Below are 13176 nucleotides of genomic sequence, written 5' to 3' on the forward strand. Positions count from 1 at the left end.
CTCATTATACAAAGTGAGGGAGGGTATTTTACAAGTATACGAACAAGTACCAATCAACCTAGGTACACAAACATGTATCTATCCAAATTTCGAATTTCAAAACGCACAACATCTTAGGTATACATCTAAATATTCAGAAGATACCTACAGCAAGCATATCAAAGTATCATCATCTTCAAAAATCTTAAATATTCATCAAGTGAAAAGGCTTTAAATTTTGGTGTTTTTATCTACGACCCTTCCCTCCCCGAAGATTCTCCCCATGTATAAAAATATGCCTTTCTTGCGTCCAGCAACCAGTAACTTCGTATACACATCCTCCTCCTCCTCCTCCTCCTTCTCCATACTCTATCTCTCTCTCTCCCCCTCGCAGCTTAAAAAAACACCCCTCGCTCGCGCTATTGCTCTTCGCACATCTTTCATCCCATCCCATCGCAAGCCGCATTGATTTCCCCCTTTCCATAAACAAAAAATGAGAGAGAAAAACAAATCGAGAGAGAAATAAGTTCAATGCACGCCATGCCATAATAATAATCTTTTCATAGGGTTCATATTTCGGCAGTTACTTCGATCATTTCTTCTGCCTTCTTTTAAATAAACGCTTGAGAGAAACCATGACCATGAGATAAGATGAGAGTAAAAAAAAGAAAAAGAAAATAAAATAAACACCTCTCCGTCCATTTATTCCGTGAGAAGGCTGGGAAAAGGAAACGCAGTGAGATAGATGGATAAATAGATAATGAGTAATGAGTAATGATGAATAATAAAAAATAACATAGCGGGTCCGTAGAAACATAAAAACATTGACATGTAAACGTTAAGCGTTCTTGTAATTCCATGATCTTCGTTAAAGGGGGGTGATTTTGTTGCTGTGTTTCTATGTTTCTATGTATGTATGTATGTATGTGTGTAAGTAATGATGAGATGTAGATTTAGAGAAAAATTCTGGAAAATCTGATCAGACATAGATACATACATCCATACATACATATAGGCATGGAACAACAAAAATCAACATGTTTCGTTTGTTTCGTTAAGGGGGTCGTTGAGTTGGTTGTGGAGGAAACTTTTTGCTTGTTTGCCTTGGATGTTGATGTTGATGATAAAAGATTGAAAAGAAAAGGAGAAGAAAATAAAACCGAGGGAAAAAAAATCAAAAAACAACCAAAACGCTATGCCGTTGACAAAAATAGTAAAAGAAAAATAGGAAATTAACAAATTATTCTTTTCATTCGTTTTTTCTAGCATTCTCTGTGAAAGAGAGAAGGAGAAAAGGTGGAAAAACATATTCCTGCAATCGTTTTCTTTTTTCATATCATGTCATGGGTGGTCATGAAGAGCATTGAATTCGTTATCTTGGTACCGGAAACCGGAGATGGGTAACAGGTTTGTACAGGGAGGGGTTTATATAGCAGACGGTAGGTAGGTAGGTAAGTTATATATTTGCAAATGGGGATAGATGGAGGAGGAGGATTAATTTGCGCGAATGACGAGTTTGGAGAGGAATTTGTTGGAGAGACAGTCGAAATCGCGACGGTCGAATTTGGCGTCAGGTCGGGTTTTGAGGTAGGATTCTAGATCGAGTAGGTTAGTTATGTGATTTGGAGAGGAGATGTGAGAAAGGGGAACAAACCATGCTTGGTTACGTGACCTCTCATCTCAGTCATGGCTTCGCAGACAGCTACGTTGTTGTTGAGGAGTTGACCATGTCTTCTCGTTTCCCAATCGGTAAACGCAGGGAGTTTCTGGGAAATAGCATGGAACAATCCGACGATGACGCCTACTGGGGTGGTTTCCATATCGTTGCAGAATTTGTTGACGGCTGCTTGGTCGGGAACCCGGTAATGGCAATCGAATTGCATTTCTTCCCATACGGCGAGGAGAATCGATGCAAGCATGAAGATTGTAGGCCAGTTCTTGAGTCTGTCGCCACTGTAAACGCTAGAGTATAGCGAGGATAATTCCTCGAGAATCTCCTTTTGAAGCTCACGCCACATGTCGGCGAGGGCACATTTGATTTGGAAATTGATCATGACGGGAGCGACGACCTTTCCGTTGAATTTAGAGTCCTCGTCTTCGATGATTCCTTCCATTGGGTGCTCGTCTCCTCTTTGCTCGACCATGGTAACGTGTAAGGTGAGGTTGTAGGCAAGAACGAGTTTCAATGCCTTGCGGACGACGGAAACCTTCTCTTTCATGTAGTAGCGGTGAGCAGTCTTCAAGATCTCGGTAATGAATGGGGTACCCTCAAAGTACTCATCGATGAATTCTTCAAAAGGCCCATCGATGTGTTTATCGAGGTACTCAGATAATGCTTCATTCGAGACACCTTCAGAACCAGCAGACATTCTCTCCGTGCGAGTTTCAAACTCGATGGGCTCTTCGTGATCACCCTCAACCCAGTCGACATTGAAGCAACTATCATCACTCACGTAGACCTCTCTCGCCATAATCGGCAGAGCAAATCCATATCCATGAGTAATCCAAAGCAACTCCTCCTTTTGCGAGAATCCCTTGATATTATAAACAGACACACCTCTGCCCACGTGACGTTCATAATCTGCCTTCCAGTCCTTCATGAAGTAACCAATATCCTTGATATCGATACGCGTACACGGCACCTGCCACAAACGAGCGTGCGAAGGTTGACATCCCGCACAAGGCTCGCCCTTATCGCACGTCTTCTTCAAGAATTTACAGCGGAGACAGGCTCGCAATTTCCTTATTTCGCTAGCCTGTTTGCGCTGCTCTGGTAATAAGGGGCCGCGTCTCCGTCCCACGCGCTTCTCGGTTGGGGCATCCTTCTTTCCGTTGGAGGTGCGGCGGATGACCGGTTTGGTGGCTTTGGCCGTGGGGCTCTTGCGAGGTGCGGGGTTTCTTCTCGCGGGAGGCGATGAGGTGTTGGATGGGGAGGTACGGTTGGAGGTTGTGGAAGCCGCCGTGGATTTCGTAGATGGAGCTTGGATGGGCTGCGGGGGAACGGCCGCGGCGGGACTGATAATATCGTGGTTGTGGTGGTGTGCTTCGCCGTGGAAACAATTCCTGTGTCCACCCGTCACATCCAAATAGCTATCCGAGCCCGGTGAGTACGGCGAATACGGGTATCCTGACAAATCCTCAAAACTGCCAAACGTATCTATCGATTGGTGACCATCAGATTGCGACGAATCCGAGTGACTTCGCAAATGTAAAGTTTGTCCAGGGTTGAAAATTGCTTGGTTTTGCGCTTGTTGATAGGTGTTGAAATCCTGGTACGTATCGACTGTCGACCATCCGTGATCGCTACTCGAACTGGGTAACGAGAGCACTTCCAAGTACGTACCCGTCGGTGAGTTGCTTCCCAGGCTTTGTCGTCCTATACTTGGGATTCCATGGTTTGAGGTAAAATTCATCGCATACTCGAATTCATGCCAATCCTGCCATTGATTCGCCTGTGCCTCGACCGTCTGTGTGAGTCCGTTGAATGGGGCTTCCATCTGGAGACTGGCTTCGAGAGCTGCTTGTGTGGTTGCAGGTAAGCCATAGTCGAGAGGTGAGGTTTGGTACGGGCTGCCAAATGTATATTGTGGTCCCATCAACGAGTTATCCGGGATAAATTGCGACAATTGCTGAGGGGAAAGTTGCTGGGGTGACAAATGCTGTGGTTGTTGTTGTATCGGCCAATCTGTCAATAATGTGGGAGAATTATGATGATGTCCGGTTTGATACTGTTGGTGTCCACTATGTCCTGGCGAAGTTTCCCGTCGGTCGTCAGATCCTCCTGAGGCCATATCCAACGGCAGTGGCCAAGTCGAACGCGTAGTCATATTGGTAAATTGGTATCGTGGGTCACGTTGCTCGTACGAGAGGTCTAATAGACCTTCTGGCGAGAAGTCAAGATTTGAGCTCATTGTCGCGGATTACTTGTTGGAATGGTCAATAGTATTGTAAGAAAGAGGGTCGAAGACACCGCTCTTTGAAGAAGAGGAAAACCTCACGATGTTAGTCGGTGTGTGGCCTATTGGTAGTAGAAGTTCGTAGGGTGAGGGTAGGATCCACATAAGGAGCGGTGTGGGATTTCGGCAAACTTATACGACCCCAGCCATTTTGAGCCCACTGGCAAGCCTTCGCCGAATCAAGTGTGACGGCTGGAACCACAAGCGTCTTCTTACTGCATGGGGCAGCATGAGACTACTGCGAGCAGAGAAGTCATGTGTCCAATGGATTCGATTTCTATGGTAGATTTTGGAGAAGTCCCTGGAAGACAGAGTATTTTTCAGGGCTCACCCATGAAAATAACAAGCAATAGTGATTGGAAGGAGTCTTAAGACTCAGAATAGCTTGATACCTAGTGGGCTCCCACTGTAAGTTAACCCTCTATTTTTCAAGAGGGGCTGGAAGTTAGGGAAGTGGAGAAATAGCCTGTGAGTAGTTACGATTGATGCTCGAATTAGCGGCGCAGTACCTAAAACAATGGCTATATAATAGCGGGTGCTAGGCTTTCCCTACCTACTTACCACTAATTTGAGTCAAGAACAACACCTGTCAATAAATAGTACTCCGTACAGTACATGAAAATCTACTGAACAACAAATCATGAAATGGGTTCCCGAACGCTACATGGACGGAGTAGACGAGATCGAATGATTTCAGTGGCGATTGCTAGAAAAGGTTCTGGACATCCGACTAAAGACTTTTGAATCTCCAATTGAGATGGCTGAGGTCTCCATTTTGACTCAATGGTTGCTCTGCCAATCAATATCTTTCGGATCTATCCTACCATTAGAGTTTTACATACTTTTTTTAAACCCTTTCCCACATCTACAACGCCAAAGATGATAAGATGGTCCCCTGGACCCTCTCTGCCTCTCCCTACGGAGTTTTTTCTCAAATTTCTTCAGAATCCCCTCGTTTGTTGAGTGCACGTCTCTCTTTTTGGCTTCGGCATGTCAGATCTTTCGCCTAGACCCGAGAGGGCAGAGTGAGCTTAGCATCCGAGCTATCACAATCCAGAAAACTCCAATTCGGGCTAAACTTTGTTTCAAGCGTTGTCAAACCTCAAGAACTGACTCTACAAGAACTTTTGAATGTGTGAATCGGCCAGTTATCCTGCGTATGGGTAATGGGACCTGGAAGAATATTGTAAGATGGTGACCACCATCTCATTTGCTTACATGTACGGTAATCAAATGAGGATTCTGACCGTACATCGACTGTAAGTTTCTATCTCATTTCCATAAGTTCTACACGAAGGAGGCGTCAGAGATGCAACATTGAGGTAGCAGTGAACCAGGGAATCCCGTCCTGCAATAAACTCAATTCAAGCTCAAGCACAATCAATTCTTATCGGAGTGATAATAGATGATCTTCATCAATGATTAACGCTATGCTGCTTACGTTCGTCTTGTACCACCCTCCCGTATCTAACTAGATATCTACCGGCATTTCACAAATGCCTTCTATCGAAACAATTTTGGATTGAGAATATCTCAAGTATTCTGTCTGGTACAATATGTGTCTACATTCGCACCATATAGATGAATTACTGGTGGACCTTGACAACGTGCCAACGAAATCTGAGACACCAGGTACGAAGATTGTATGATAAGATAAAAAAGCAATCAACGAACAGCCGCCATATGCGATTAACATTTATGCCCCTCATTTCCACCCCTCCTTCCCCTCATCGTTTCGCAATTTCATCATTAACTTGGCACCAATACCTACTTTCATGTACAAAATGTGTTGATTGAGTAGGTGTTATCCAAGCAGTGTAACCCACGATGGCTTCTTTGATTAAAAATTCCTCGTATCCTATCCTCTAATAGAACGGCCTATCCCTCCGATAGCTGCATATCGAAATTCATGCCAAAACGCCTCAACACCACTCGCCTGCAGCGGATGAATTTCCTTTCGGATCTCTTCATTGGTCAATCCGAAAACGTTCTGCGAATCAGCGCATGCCGACGTATTCCTCGCATAACGCGCCCCATGTTAAGTAGTGAAACCTTTTGTTATGAAATTGGAGATTTGTCAGTGTTGGAAAAGAGTTGCCATCTCATGTTCTATGTATGATAATCTCTTTTTCTCTTCCTTCAAACTTCCTTTGGGCCGTCAACAACTGTTTGCCACTATCCTCAAGTTACATACATCCTTCACCATTGCGCTTTATGATGCGGACTCGATGTGCTACGAGTGAAAGAACACAACGGAGTAGGATTGATTAGGCTCCCGAACGAATTAGAGCCCTGGCTGGCATTCAACATCTGCAGATACATGCTTTGGGCAAAATGGCACTGTACCACCAGTAATCATAGGTCGGCAATGGCCGAAGGATGACAGCCCAACTATCAAAACAGAGAGATTTAACTTGCTTGCAGTCTCGCCTTACGGCAACTTGTATTTCGTGAATGTAAATGCAAATGCGAATGTAAATGTAAATGTGTTGCAACCGAATTACATTTTGGATCTTTGGAACAATCGTAGAAGACGTATGGAACGTTGCTTGCATTGCATCTTCCATTGAATTTTTGAATACAAAAATTCTATATCGATAATGGTACAAATTCAACCAAATGCGGATTTTTGATCAAGATAAAGATGGACTTTCATTTCAGACTTTGGTAGCCTTCCGAGCCTTCTTTGGCTCTTGTGGTAAGAATTTTGTAAGCGAGCACTGACCTGGTCAACCTCGAAGCATCAATCAGTAAAACAATAGTAAAGACCAATAGCGAATCATAATGGAAGATCATTGTATTCCTTGAATCTTAGACAAAAAAACATCCAGCCCACATGACTTTCATCATCAAAGGAAAGAAGCCTCACCATAGTGTGAAGTTCAATCGACGTGCAATGGAAGAGAAGAAGGGCTCGAATAAAAAGTCTTCATCTCTATCTCCTTCAAGCAAACTAGATCAGCTTCTATATGATGATTCACTAGAAAATCAAGGACAAACATCTGGTTTTATTATACAAGAATCTTCATCATCCCAAGCAGATATTGAGGCTGAAATTGATGAAGATATTGTTTACGGCTCATCCCGACCAATCACAGCAGAGGCTTTTATAAACATGATTCCCGATGCCTTCACGGAGTACCCCCTACTCCACGATCAGTTGCAGACTCAGACATCTCATCTTCAAGATCAAACCATTCAAGAATGTCTTCCTTTTCTTTCGGGAAAAGAAGCTGGATTGACTTATAATCCATATGGGGTTCCACATCTGAATCGAAAAAAGCACATTCAATTCCTTCACAAGAATCTACAAAAGCTGCCCTCGGCATACGTCGCTGCTGATGCAAGCAGACCATGGATGTTCTACTGGGCATTGGCTGGTCTCTCGACCCTGGGAGAAGATGTATCATCATATCGACAGAAAATCATTTCAACATGTCGACCCATACAGAATGCGACTGGAGGGTTTGGTGGAGGAAATGGTCAGATGTCACATTTGGCCACTACCTATGCAAACATTCTATCAATTTCTATGGTAGGTGGGCAAGAAGCTTTGGATATCATTGATCGCAAAGCAATGTGGAAATGGCTAGGTAGCTTGAAGATGTCTACTGGGGGGTTTAGAATGGCTGTGGGTGGCGAGGAAGATATTCGGTAAGCCTTCCGGAAGTAGGACAATGAACGACGGGTAACTGATATTTTTCAAAGTGGTGCATATTGTGCTCTGATTCTTATTACACTCCTGAGTTTACCTCTCGATCTTCCCCAAGATGCTCCCGCGAGATCATCAAACTATACTACTTTCATCGATGGACTTCCGGAATGGATCTCAAGATGTATGTTCAAAACAAAGAAGAAATTAAAACTTGTGCTAATAGAATAGGTCAAACATTTGAGGGCGGTATAGGTGCTCGACCTAATGTCGAAGCCCATGGCGCGTATGCGTTCTTAGCATTAGGCTGTTTGTGCATCTTAGGTGAACCACACATCACGATACCTCAGTAGGTTAAAACTGCATATCTAATCATCCACGAATCACTATGCTAACACATATCTAGGTATCTTGACGTACCCGGCTTTATTTCATGGCTATCAGCACGTCAATATGCGCCGGAAGGCGGCTTCTCAGGTCGCACGAATAAGTTAGTTGACGGGTGCTACTCCCATTGGGTTGGAGGATGCTGGCCTCTATTAGAAGCGTGCCTTGAAGGTCCAACGCAGCAAACTCAAACAGGGCCATCTTCGAATCCAGATTCGGTAAATCTCTACAGCCGCGACGGTTTGATCAGGTATATCCTCTGCTGTTGTCAGGATACAGGAAATCGGGGTGGATTGAGGGATAAGCCCAGCCAGTAAGCATGAAGAGCCGATCTTTTCTTTTCCGCTCCACATGAATGCTGATCTTCTATTATAGTCGCTCTGATTCGTATCACACATGCTATGTTTTGGCAGGTCTTAGTTCCGCACAGCATAAGTGGCATTTCAACACGTCTGCACAGAAAACGGAATCGAGTGGAACGCTCGTTTCACCGTATCAATGGACGGCCGAGCCTTATGTTGAGACAACACAGATATATGATGAAGAGGATAGGGTGGGGACTCTCCACCCGGTTTTCGTGATACCAGAAGGCGTTGCTGAGGAGACACGGGCATACTTCGCTTCAAAAGGGACCTTTTAAAACGTACCAACATTCTGAATATATGGGCTGAGTTTACATTGGCTCGGGACTGGTATTTAAGGGATGAAAAATCTGCACATATAGATGGCGCCAGTTTCACACTTCGCCGGCGACCGGGGTGGGCTTTGTGTATCACGTGATGTACATAATCTATTTACCCGCGAGACATATTCAACGATGCGTTAGTTAAGACCAGCCGGCCAATTAGATCTTCCATTTTCTCGGTGGCTGAGCTTAACAATGGCCTGATCGTTGTCCTTCCTTCTTTGTTGCCAACAGGGTCAAAATTTGAACGTGACTGGAAAAATTGCGTTGATTTAAAAGCAAGCGGCGTTTGTGAGATACATTAAGCCCAATGGCAATATAGGTGGCAGTTACGAGATACGTCGTACTGAACTGCTCGTTCAGTTCCGGAAAAGAACGAAGGATTTGTTAATCTCTCTTCACATGAAATCCATATGATAGATCATAAAGAGACTATATTGCTAGGTACTGTAGCTCCTAGGTAAGTTGCATGAAGTGCATGAAGGTCTCCCTTCGCGTTTTATTCCGTTTTGATACCGAGTAGATTTTCGCTAGACTGGTGGGAAAGTGGAGACCGAGAGAGGATGCTTTGGGGAAGTTCTTTTCTCATGGTTCGCCAATTTATCGGGATAACAAGAAGATCGAATGGAAAACTGGTGGTCGAGGTCATCCCCCCCACATTGAAGATTGGTCGGTTCTCTCGGGTTCTACCAACTGTTTTCGGTCTCATTGAATCGTCATGAGCTCACCGCAAGGTACCACCAACTATTTTGTTATTCTTGTACAAGTGAGGAGTGGATATGGCAACACGATACATGTTGGGTCGACCATGTGAAGTGTGTGTTGTGTGTGTTGTTGTGTTGGACTTTTGAGGACATGTCGTATCATGGTACCGGTGTCAATGGATCCAGGATCTGAGAGGGTTCCCGACTTTGGGGGAGCTTCGGAGATAGATACTATTGTTGATCTGTACTTTAGATACTGTATGTAGAAGTTCCAGCTCCAGTAATTGTTGTCCGCACATGCGTTTTGATTCCACTTCGTTGCTTAAAGTACCTAGGCGAGCTAGGTACAGGATGATTTCCCCTCTCCGTCGCAAGAGGAGAAAGAGAGAACCCCTTCACTTACTCGCTAGTTGCATAGAACTGCAAGAGCTGCAACATGCAGGCTATTTCCACTGTCTTGTACTTTTTTTGTATCATATACCCACATCGCTTATTTACGAATCAATTACTTCCCTCTAGAGCAATTTCTTCCGACTCGCCACCTATCTTGGTCAACAGAACGGAAGCTAGGTCTGGGTTAAACGAGAGGAAGTTGAACTTGTAGACGATGCAAATTGGAACGATTAAAATCTCGATGCATCTTCTTTCATGTCAGATCAACTTGTCACGGCCGTATTCTAATGTCCCCGAGCTTGCATTCGTACCAAACGGTAGGATTCTCGGTATGATCAATGGCGATTGGAAATCTGCAGGATTCTTACTTGGTACATATGCTCGCTCGATTGCAATGGGAAGTCTGCCAACGGCTCAATTGTGAAAGATGTCCCCCAAGTACCCGGTCAATGTAACGGTCGAATCTTCAGAACGGGACGGTGCGACGGTCCTTCCCATAATCTTGCTAAATAAATGAAAATAGTGAGCCAAAGAGGAAGCTGGTAATTCTGGATATTTCGAAAGATAGTACGATTGAGCAGATTATTTATCGTACTTTGTGCTGCATAAGGTTGTTTGTGTAGTTTGACATTCTCGGTGTTTGATTGTTCCATGGAGGGATCAAGGGGAAAAGCTTTTATTTCCACGAACCATCAACGAATAATGTTCCCAAACTTATTCCTTCCAACCTCAAAACTCTAGAGTCGTCTACACACTTCATACATCAAGAGTACATCCGACCAGCGACTCGTTAACTTCTAGATCTACGGTATCTTCACGCTTTGCTTAATATACTTTACCGTTATACCATTTTCAATTTCAACGGCATATAATCATTACTATCGAGATGTCAAGCGCACTGCCAACTCATCAAGCATACGCACCACAACCTTGTTTACGGTTAGTAGTAGACCTGGCTGATTTTTGCCTCGCATCTTTTTTTGATCCCTTCGCGAATCAACTATCACAAATATTGAAGCACAATACTCGATGATGAAGGCCGGTCAATTCCAGCCACTGTTCATGCACTGAAGGCTCACCGACTTCGTGTCAAGCCGTACTCCAGTCATTCCGCGTCAATCGCGCTGCTTGTTGCGATCTCCTTCTCTCTTTCTCTCGTCTCTCCTTTACAACCCCAAATGTACCGTGGTAGTGCGGGGCAATAGAGACATATCCCGAGAACAGGAAACGCCTTCACTCTTTCCACATGTGTTATCAACAAGCACTCAATGGCACCATTTTAAGGAAAGCACAAGCCATTTTGGGGTCAAAGGATTCCATCTCAATGTATCGGTAGATGATAGGTACAATTAGATGAATATCTGGAGGATTATGTCCCTGACCTAGCGAGCAATATTGACGTTTTTCTTGCATCTGGACCCATGGTACTTTTGTAATGCCATCGATTTCTGTGCATTAGTGGCCAACCCAGCGGATCTCTCTGGGAAAAAGTCCGTAATTGCTGAAGATTTACTCATCTTTTTTGCCATCCATCCATGGTACTACAGTATCCATTGACTCTTGGCTCTTTCTCTCTGCTCGCGGTCCGCAAACTTTTTACTCAACCCCATGGCAATGGCATGTTCCCATATTTTGTCCGGATCAGTGGGACAAGGTATCTCGCGAGCTCTTTTTGCCACCCCGCTGCATCGACAATTTCAATATCTGCAGACGTTTCTCAGAACGGAGATTTCGTACGTTCAAGCTATCCAAGATCATCGCTTCTATGCGTTCCCATGCTGTGGTGGAGTTTGCCTAATTATGTTGATATATTATCACTGGCAACGGCACACGCCAACACATCGCTCGCCATCATATCCAAAGAGCCGCATTCATGACTTGCAGATGGTTCAAGCCATTGTCCTATCTAAACAGCTTCTCAATTCTGCTACGGGAAATCACTCCATGATCCTTGTTCAACGCTAACCATTAGACTCTGCAATAAATCACACATGTCTCGCCATTAATGAAGGAAAGTCCTGCACAGAACCCCTAGAACATCCACTCAATCATAGTCAGCCTTATTCTTCAACACCACAACACTATCCATACATCATTGTATTCACATACACGGCACTGAGTGTGTGCATATTTCCCTGTATACCTCAAACATTGGGCTCAATTGCATCCATATCGTCAGATCTGTAGCGTTCGGCATTCATCTGAATTCAAGGCATACTCACTGCCTGACATCGATCGAGGACGGGGTGTCTTACCACACTTCAGACGACGGGCATATCTTCTGTCTCGGGGATCCCATCACACTCTGACATCTTAAGAATACCAAAATGGGGTTCTACATGGCATATTTAGAGAGTACGTTGGTTCATCAGCTCGGAAATTTTTCTTCATCACCTCAGTGGGAATTTGTATTCGATTAGGCTTCTTGATATAACCCTGCCCTGGCCGGCGTTGCATCAAAAGAGGGCTGAGTTGGTCGCCTCACTATGTTCATCTGTTGCCGTCTTCTTGGGATCCATAATCCCGCTGCGCTACCAAACACGCCCCAATGGATATGCTATTCCTGATGGGGTCAATATTATGAACGCCAGCGTTACATTCACTCTCCGAATTCAAATTGTGCAACAAAATCCCTAGTCTACCCGCTGACATGTAGACAGATTTGTGCCGTCGACGAGGCTGGCAAGGTCCCCAGTACAAGACGTACCGCGACGCACAAGGCTTCACTTGTCTCGTTCTCGTCAATGGACAGGAGTACCAAACAGATCTAGCATACCAAACCGATGCCTTGGCTCAGGAGAATGCCGCTACACAGGCCTTTATGGTTTGCCGTCAGTCGTCAGTTAATGGAGGGATGCTGGCTCGTAATGGCGTCATCCAAGGATTACCTGCCAACGAGACGGCCAGCCGCAACAAGAGGATAAATGATCGTCAGCGGCAACATTCTGTAACGCTCAGTAGCAGCTCCTCTAGCACATCTTCTGAATCGGAAAATAGAGACATCAGATACCCAATGACTGTCGGCAGCTAAGAAGTGACTGCCGGCAAATCCATGTTGGTGCAATGCAATGCACTACGTACTACCCACCTATACATGAAACGATACAGCAGGGACCCCAAGGCAAATGAAAATACGACTTACGACTATCCATGACAAATACGGACCATTGCGGGCGGCATATTATCAAAAGGAAAGAATATTCCACTGGCACGTTGCTATTAACGACTTCCTTGATGAATTTTTCCATATACTCACATTTCATCCATTTCATTTATTCACATCATTATGAGATCAACGAATTGTACGAATTTCCTTTACTCTTTTACATTTCCTTCTTGCTTTCTTATGAACTCTTGTTTTGTTTGGAGCGGAATGATCAAGAATCTACAACATCTACAAGATACAAATACTATTGCAAA

General features: G+C 44.4%; 3 protein-coding genes across 3 annotated transcripts; 2 read left to right on the forward strand and 1 right to left on the reverse strand.

Moving 5' to 3' along the window:
* Window positions 1–197: 197 nt before the first annotated feature.
* EAE97_000601 (uncharacterized protein) lies at window positions 198–4036 on the reverse strand. The gene is made up of 2 exons (XM_038871111.1): window positions 1634–4036; window positions 198–1574 (listed from the first exon to the last, which is right to left on the reverse strand). The coding sequence occupies exons 1-2, from the start codon at window positions 3888–3890 to the stop codon at window positions 1474–1476; spliced, it is 2358 nt and encodes a 785-aa protein (XP_038738472.1). The 5' UTR covers window positions 3891–4036; the 3' UTR covers window positions 198–1473.
* A 2685-nt stretch (window positions 4037–6721) lies between these two features.
* Window positions 6722–10547, forward strand: EAE97_000602 (uncharacterized protein). The gene is made up of 5 exons (XM_038871112.1): window positions 6722–7589; window positions 7644–7771; window positions 7819–7936; window positions 7994–8287; window positions 8350–10547. Exons 1-5 carry the CDS (start codon window positions 6772–6774, stop codon window positions 8612–8614), a joined length of 1623 nt encoding a protein of 540 aa, XP_038738473.1. The 5' UTR covers window positions 6722–6771; the 3' UTR covers window positions 8615–10547.
* Window positions 10548–12083: 1536 nt separating this feature from the next.
* Window positions 12084–12787, forward strand: EAE97_000603 (uncharacterized protein; the record flags this gene model as incomplete). Its single annotated transcript, XM_038871113.1, has 2 exons — window positions 12084–12111; window positions 12417–12787. 2 exons carry the CDS (start codon window positions 12084–12086, stop codon window positions 12785–12787), a joined length of 399 nt encoding a protein of 132 aa, XP_038738474.1.
* Between the last annotated feature and the right edge of the window lie 389 nt (window positions 12788–13176).

This window comes from Botrytis byssoidea (assembly GCF_014898295.1).
Source record: "Botrytis byssoidea strain MUCL 94 chromosome Unknown BBYS_001, whole genome shotgun sequence".
Lineage (NCBI taxonomy): Eukaryota > Fungi > Ascomycota > Leotiomycetes > Helotiales > Sclerotiniaceae > Botrytis > Botrytis byssoidea.

What these genes read in the sequence shown, in the direction of transcription:
- EAE97_000601 (XM_038871111.1), bottom strand. Translation starts at nt 3,890, where the DNA reads ATGAGCTCAAATCTTGACTTCTCGCCAGAAGGTCTATTAGACCTCTCG. An exon ending in AGGTCACGTAACCAAGCATG is followed by an intron (nt 1,575 to 1,633) that starts GTTTGTTCCCCT and finishes TACTCGATCTAG; the next exon opens with AATCCTACCTCAAAACCCGA.
- EAE97_000602 (XM_038871112.1), top strand. Translation starts at nt 6,772, where the DNA reads ATGACTTTCATCATCAAAGGAAAGAAGCCTCACCATAGTGTGAAGTTC. An exon ending in GGTGGCGAGGAAGATATTCG is followed by an intron (nt 7,590 to 7,643) that starts GTAAGCCTTCCG and finishes TATTTTTCAAAG; the next exon opens with TGGTGCATATTGTGCTCTGA. An exon ending in TTGAGGGATAAGCCCAGCCA is followed by an intron (nt 8,288 to 8,349) that starts GTAAGCATGAAG and finishes CTTCTATTATAG; the next exon opens with TCGCTCTGATTCGTATCACA.